This window comes from Nicotiana tabacum, chromosome 1 (genome assembly GCF_000715075.1).
Source record: "Nicotiana tabacum cultivar K326 chromosome 1, ASM71507v2, whole genome shotgun sequence".
In the NCBI taxonomy this organism is placed as follows: Eukaryota; Viridiplantae; Streptophyta; class Magnoliopsida; order Solanales; family Solanaceae; genus Nicotiana; species Nicotiana tabacum.
Window position 1 is genome coordinate 191,911,847 of NC_134080.1, and position 8,187 is coordinate 191,920,033.

The 8,187-nt window shown below is 34.3% G+C and overlaps 1 protein-coding gene across 1 annotated transcript; it reads left to right on the forward strand.

Annotated features, from left to right (window-relative positions):
* The first annotated feature begins 685 nt into the window (after positions 1–685).
* On the forward strand, positions 686–3,328 carry LOC142164582 (uncharacterized). The gene is made up of 5 exons (XM_075222510.1): positions 686–827; positions 990–1,194; positions 1,344–1,894; positions 2,070–2,680; positions 2,885–3,328. The coding sequence occupies exons 1-5, from the start codon at positions 686–688 to the stop codon at positions 3,326–3,328; spliced, it is 1,953 nt and encodes a 650-aa protein (XP_075078611.1).
* The last annotated feature ends 4,859 nt before the right edge of the window (positions 3,329–8,187 follow it).

The window sequence follows — 8,187 nt, forward strand, 5'->3', positions numbered from 1 at the left end:
ATCCAACGGCCCATATACTTTCCACCTATAACATAAAAGATTTTTACCTATCTATACCATATATCAAATCTTATTACCAAAAATGTTCATAATTTGTTATTTACCCATGTAGTCCACACTTTTACTACAAATTATATACCAATCCAAAAATAGGTAGATTTTGCCATTAAAAAAGCCCTAAAATGAAGGCACCAAATCTGATGTGATTCTGTCAAGGATTTTATTCGAATTTTGAAACTGAAGGAGATCTCTCTTCCTGATGAAGGCACCAGTTGCGTAATTATCTCCTTCCTCAACAGAAAGAGATCTCTGTTGATATCAGCTACAACAAAAAACGCAATCAAATTGTACAATTACTGAAGAGAGGCTATATCTGTTCTTCGTCTCAAATTGTACAAAATTGCTCTTCGTCGATATCAGTACTCAAATTGTAGAAACTATATCTGTTCTTTGTCTTTTTTCCTATCAACTACACGAAATCATGTCAAAAATCCCAATAATGCTGAAATCGAATGGTAATTGGGATAACTATGGCAGATTTAGAGATTTTGAAATTGATGCCATTGTGGTAGATGATAATGCAAACTACGGAATTCTCAGTTCTACAATTACAGAATAATTATCGATTGATACATCGGATAAAATTATAGAAATCAAATACATTGTGAACGAGAATTGTCCTCCAATGGAGATTAGAAATGATATGGGGGTTCGTGCTTACATGGAAACCAAAAAGGAGAATAAAAACTTAGGCTCGTATCCTTTATGTATAAGTGTAAGAGATTTCAATATGGAATTGGCAATCAACAATGAAAGTACCAGTGCAGGTATGTTTGATTCGACATTGCAGAGAGTTATGGTGTTACTATGTTATCTACAATATTACTACAATTAAACTACAAAGCTCACATAGTACTGAAAAGGATAAAGCAATGTTGCTTTCAAAATTATCTACATAGAAACTACATTTATGAATTTATTGTTTGCAGGTTCGTCTGGATCCCTAAACTTACTTGAATTTCCATCCTCACCAGCTATAGAGGAATATCAAAGTGAAATAATAACTGAATCTACGCAAACATATATTGAAGAAGGACAAGTTTATCAGGACAAGCAAACAGTAGCTGCTGCAATGAAGAATTATTCAGTGATGCACAAGTTCCAGTTCAGAGTAAAAAGATCTAGTCATAGAAGGTATGTAGTTATTTGTGGATAATATATCAGCAAAATCAGTGTATGATTGAAGATAGGTGGGTTTTATAAATTGTAGTTAAATTGTAGTCAGTTTGTAGTTTATTGTAGTTTTTTCATAAATTTGTGTAAATATTGTATTTCTTTTGTAGCTACTGGCTTATATGTGTTGCTGAAAGCTGTAAATGGCATTTCAAGGCAACATCAATTAATGATTCGGCAATGTTCAAGATAAGAAGTTTCAGCCGTCAACACACATGCTACCTAATGGACGAAACATTCATACAACGCAAACGTACTGCAGCAGTACTTGGTAGCATGGTCGTTCCAAAGTATTGTGATCCTAAGACTGTTTACACACCAAAGGACATACAAACTGACATGTTATCCGAACATGGACTGAACCTAAGCTACATGCAAGCATGGAGAGCAAAGGAAAAAGCTTTACAGTTTTTGAGAGGGAATCCGTGTGACTCCTACAACAAATTACCCAAATATTTTTATATTCTTGAGAAGAATTATCCTTGTTCTGTTGTTAAATTGAAGAAGGCAGCAGATGATTGCTTCTTATACGCATTTGTTGCTCTTTATACATCAATAAATGGTTGGCAACATTGTAGACCGGTAGTAGTGGTTGATGGGACATTCTTAAAGTCAGCCTACAGGGGGATTATGCTGACAGCAAGCACCATGGATGCAGCAGGTAAATAATGGAATAATTTTGTACTTATTTTGTAGACAGTCTTTAAAATGCAGTTAAATTGTAGTTATGTTGTAGTTATTTTGTAGTTATATAAAAGAATGTAGTTAACATGTCTATATTTCTCAATATATATTGTAGTTGTTATTTAATCATATTTTATGTCTTAAAAATGTAGGTACTATTTTTCCCTTGGCATATGCTATGGTTGATTCTGAAAACGACGCGTCTTGGAAGTGGTTCTTTGAGCAATTCAAGGAGGCATATGGTGAAAGACCTTCAATGTGTGTTGTTTCAGATAGGCATGAGAGTATACTGAAGGCAACATCAGTTGTCTATCCGGGATTGGCACACTACTCTTGCATGTGGCATATATGGACAAATATAAGGTCAAAATTCAAGAAGGGACATCTACAATTACATGAATTGTACTTTGCTACAGCACGGTCATACACTATGGATGAATTTAATGAAAGGATGTTGAAGATTGAAGAGGTAGACCTGCGTGTAAAGTCTTACCTATATGATATTGGCTATCATAGATGGTCAAGAGTACATGCAACGGTGAATAGAACTTTTACTATGACGTCAAACATTGCCGAGTCGTTGAATGCTGTAACAAAAGATGCAAGAGAGCTTCCAATATTTGATCTATTTGAGTATATGAGGACTCTTCTTGAACGTTGGACAAAAGAAAAGTTATCGAAGGCAAATGGTACTTTCACATACCTTGGTCACAAATACAACAAAGAATTGGAAGACAACAGTACATTATCTCAGAAACTAAGAGTAAGATATTTTTTTTTGGTGCAGTAGAATCAAAAAAGTACTAGCTGCAGTTTTTCTAGATTGTAGTTAAACTGTAGTCAAATTGTCGGTAATAATAGTTTGTAGATGAGCTGTAATATATTTGTTGCTGATTTGTAGGTAAATTGTTGATAATCCATTTTAATGATTGATGTATTATTATTTCTGTTTGGTCTTCAATTGTAGGTGAGGGCTTTAACAGATCATATACATACTGTGTTAGATGGTGTGAAGCGGTACATTGTGTGTCTAGAAAACAAGAAATGTAGCTGTGGACAATTCCAACTTGATGAACTTCCATGTGCGCATGCTTTGGTAGCATTAAGGCATAGGAATGAAACATACGAAAATTATTGCTCTCCGTATTACACAAGGAAGAGCCTTCTTCTTACCTATGAAATGCCAGTAAATCCTCTTCCTAATGAAGGCAAATGGGATGTGCCACAACATATTTTGGATGAGGTAGTAAAGCCACCGGCGGGAGATAAAAGGCAGCCAGGGAGACCTCACAAGGAAAGATATAAAACATTTGATGAAATAAAGTCAAAGAAATACAAGGTGTCATGTGGCAATTGTGGAGGTGAAGGGCATAACAAAAGAACTTGCAAGAATGCGCCGAAAAAGAAATGAATATCATGTAGTTAGAATAGTTATTCAAAATAAATGTTAGTGAGCTCAAATTATCGGATTTTCTTGTGTAATTGTTTAAGTTTTTGAAGATGAATAAGAAGTATAAACATCAATTTGTGTATCTGCACTATTTATGTTTTTATGTATTCTGTCAAGCATCTAAAGTTGTTTTTTTTATAGAATAGTTAAACTTTAATATTTACTGTATACAAAAAAACTGATATTAATAAAGAATGCATTCAACGTAAATTGTATCCAGATTGTAGTGAATATGTAGTTTAACTGTGTTAGAACTGTAGTCTTGTTATTCATATGTAGAGGAGTTGTAGTTAAAATGTAGTTTGACGTAGTTTAAATGTAGATAAATTGAATTTTTTGATAAACCTTGTTGATAAAAGATGGCTAAATTATTTATATGATTCCTGTATTTATTTTATCTTTCTGCTGTGTAACAAATGACAGTTATATACATATATTACTTGGCACTTGAAGGTATTTATAAAAATAACTTGAAGATTAAAGTCAAATTGTAAGACAAAGTTGTTGCTGTAAAAATGTAATCAGAGTACTCGAGTATAATGTAATCAACAAAAAGTGTTGTAGAAAACCAAAACGACATATTTCCTACATTGTTTTCCAATTCAACTACCAAATTTCACAGACCAAACTAGGAACACAATAGTCTATTTCTTCTTTCGTTGCACTCTAGTCCTCTCGTTTTTTGCCGGAGCACCCTTCCTCCTTGCTAGCCTGCCAGTAACCTCACTCTCACTGATTGACCCATCTTCTTGCTTCTTTGTTGCATAGTCCCACAGTAGAGCTCCATAGCGTCTACAGTGTTGGTCAATATCAGAAAGATCTTCCTTTGGGATTGCCAAATCTCCAAGGCTAACATACTCCGCAAATGCAGCCACAAATACACCACAATCGCTGCATAAGATGAGAATTTTTCATTATATAACAAATGATTAAAATAAAAAAATTAAACATATAGAAAGGGAGATTATTTTTTTACACTGAGCCTTCCTTTTGTTGTGGAATCTCAGCAACCATCCATTGTATGTCGAGAGGGTCCGTAACTGGTTTTTCGATGTATGCCTTTGTGCTCTTGAAGTTAATGTCTTTACGTTTACCATAAAAACCAGTGCATGACAAATACAGAGGGATAATGATTGAAAACTTGTCAACCAATGTCTCAACTGTTTTATGACGGTTTGCTCTCACCATGGAATCATAAACATAAAGTTGTCTGTCCTTTATGTCAAAAACTAGCAACAACCAATGGAAGTTCTCTACAAGGTTCACAGGTATGAGCACATAGTCAACAAGATCCCAGGCAACATTAGCAAGAATTCTGTACCCAAGAATATATTCTCCAACATCATCCTCGGGTTTAACAACCGAATACCTTTGTTCCGGTGGAGAACTTATGAACTTGTCATAGATTCTTTCAATCTTTGTCTTGAACAAGCAATCCGTGGTTGTGAACCTAGTATTATTGTTGGGGCCATATTTGCCTCTTTTTCGCAGATAATACATAATAACATCAATGTGCTGCCAAAATAGAATAAACATATACAATAAGGTACGGTGTAACCACACTTGTCTACAAGACAGCTACAGATTAACTACAATTTGAATTTATTAAAAACTCTAACAGATTGCTGCAAATTAGCTACACTATAACTACAAAAATATAACAGTTAGTCCAAGTACCTCACAAAATGTAATTTAATTGTAGTTTGTATGAACCATAGTGAACAAGTACTATATGTACAATTGACCCATCAGACTACAAAACAACTACACATTAACTATATTTATGCACTGTCTACATTTATTCACTATACAGAGGAACAAATGAAACATACCACCTAGCTTAAGGTCCCAATAATCAGCAAGTTCAACCTACAGTTAATATTAATAGGCACAATCACAAGCTCTACAATATTACTACAAGGTAACTATAGTTGTGGTACACGGAGATTCCAAGTCAGTCAATAGTACCAAAATTCCAGTTTGTACATACAATCATCATCACATATGATACATAAGGTCCATAAAAAGCAAAATTTCACAGCTGAGACATAAATATAGTAACATATATATGTTGTCTACAATATTACTACAATTACACATCATAGCTGAAAAATAAACTACAATTACACTACACAGCTGAAGACAAAACAGATATTGTGAATGATTATGTTCTTTATACTTACTGTGTTATTGATGACTTGTCCGGGGTGAGCAAGGTCATAAAACCAGTCCTTCTTATCAATCTTTTCACAACCAAAATCCAACCAAGGCTTGATTTGGTTATCCTTCTTGGAAAAGTAATATTTCCTCCTGTAATAACAAAAAAAGATGATCAAATACAAAAAATTGACAAAATGAATTACAATTTTAAAGTATAAAAATGGTGAACAGACAGTGTAAAATGAAGCATTCATACCTCCTAGATACTTTATCACTACGAATGTATAACCAGTTGGTGAACCTTTCTGTCAATTCAGGATCTACATTTTCACCTATGACACTTGTGAAGAGGTGTTTGAGGTAAAAAAATTTAGGTCCAACAGATGTGCTGCCTCCAGAACTATACAAAGATGTGAAAGGTGATCGTGCATGTTTTCCCGGTTGCCTGGTTCTACCGGGATGAACAGGGGTTGATTCATCTCGTATGGGCTCGCCATACATGACCAACTGTGATAAGTTTTCTGGCAGCTCAAAGTCATCCAATGTCAAACCTTTGTTTTCAATGCCTTCAGGAACAACTTTTTTATCAATGCCTTCAGGAACAACTTCAGTCACAGTCACACCGTGAATTGGCGACTGTGGAACTTCACCTTCTGTAGATAAGTGTAGATCTATGTAGATATGAACAGTATTATGGAGTTATAGAGAATATAGAGAATATATTACCTGCTTGTTGTGCCTCAACCACTTCATCAATTACTGGTTCTTCCTCAATATTTCGTTGTAGATGTTCTGCTGAAACATCAGCTTGAATGAATAATTGGGAATGAGAATTGTAGATATATGTAGGAATATGTAGTTAAGGTGTAAATTATTAAAATTTTGCATAAAAACCTTATTGTAATGAAGGAATGGTTCTGTACCTGCTTTATATGCCTCAGCTGCTTCTTGGAAGTCAGGATATAAGTCAACATGTGGTTGAAAATGTTCTGGAGAAATTGTAGCTGCAACACATAGTAAAAAAATGATTAATATAATTAAATAATGCTGTCTTGAAATTTGTAGATATGTATGTAGGAATTTTGTAGATACCTGTATTGCTTGTGCTTCCATGCAGTTGATCACCAGCATTGAACTGGAATTGTTGGTTGTTCTCTCCTTGATGTTGGTAATTATTTTTTGTTGAACTACCAGCAAACTACAATTTTGGGGAATATTTGAGACTACTTTATTCATATGTCTTAATTATTCTTAGTACAAAATTATATGTAAATTCTTACCTTTGACTCGTCCAAATCAAACCTCTTGTTTATCACATTCATAACACCCTTCAAAGATTGATCTATGAACTCTCGAAGGCTTGAGAGTTCCTCAAAAACATCCTTCCTATAGGCATCTAACTTTCCATCAACCTAAAAATTAAATATATAATTAGTTGGTAATCTTATTCTAACTGCTACAGTTACACTACAATTCAACAAACTATAATTGTTATAGATTTATACCACAAATTAACTACAATGTATAACATACTATAATTGTTATGTAATGAAGTCAAAATGTAGCAAATTATGTCAATATATTGTAGTTATTCATAATACCTGCACAATCCCCTTTTCCAACTTCATGAGCTTGCTACTGACAGATTCAATGTCCTCTTGACAATCTGTATATTTGGGTTCAAATGATGGAGAAGCAGCAGTTGGAACATGTGATGGTTGAGCACCATGTTCATCTTCATATTGAATCTTGTCTGGCAGATTAAGCACTCCAAGATCTTCTCCAGATTCAATCATGTTTGTGAACTGAATGATGAAAATAACAGTTAATTCAAGTGACAAAAAAAATGTAGATTCAATGTAGTTATTATGAATGTAATTGTAGCATCATACAAAAGTGGAAAAAAATACCTTGATCCACTCAGGCTTGATCATCTTCTCTTCAATTGCAGTTAACCAAATCTGCCCCTTTGTAGCTGACCATCTTAAAATGCGAGGTACAGATTCAGAACATCTCGTAGCAAGCTCGGTGCTGACGGACGAGCAACACTCATATAGCCACACTTGCAAGGCTAATGAGCATCTCCGTATCAGATAAGAATGTACATGGGGATTAAGACGATGTCGGACAGATTCAATAACCTGCTTGAAGGATTTGATACCCCATGGGTATGACTCAAAATTACTAGACTCTATTAGAAAGAACATAAACTTGTCTATGAAAGTCACATGGTCTTTATTAGAAGGACAAACAAAAAATTCCAACATATAAAGAATGCACAACTTCACCGCATCCACATCATTTGCCCATGCTTTATTAGTCACTACATTTTTCAAATGCCATTTCTCAACCCTTCCTTTGTTCGGAAAATATGTATTCATTAAAGGGCTAACATAGGTGGAAGTGTAACCATAGTCTGAAAACTTATTCACACAATTAAGACCAGTTATCAACCCAAATTCTCTCAAGGAAAAATTCAATTTTTCACCCTTAAATAGTACTGAAAAATATGAGTCAGTAGACTTTGTCAATTCATACTTCATCAGAAGATGAAGTGATTGGTTTTGCATACAGATTGTGGGGAGACCTAATAAGTAACCAAACAAGTTTTTCTGAAAACCCTTAAAGCATTCGGAGAGAGTAAAGCTTGTATCTGGCTA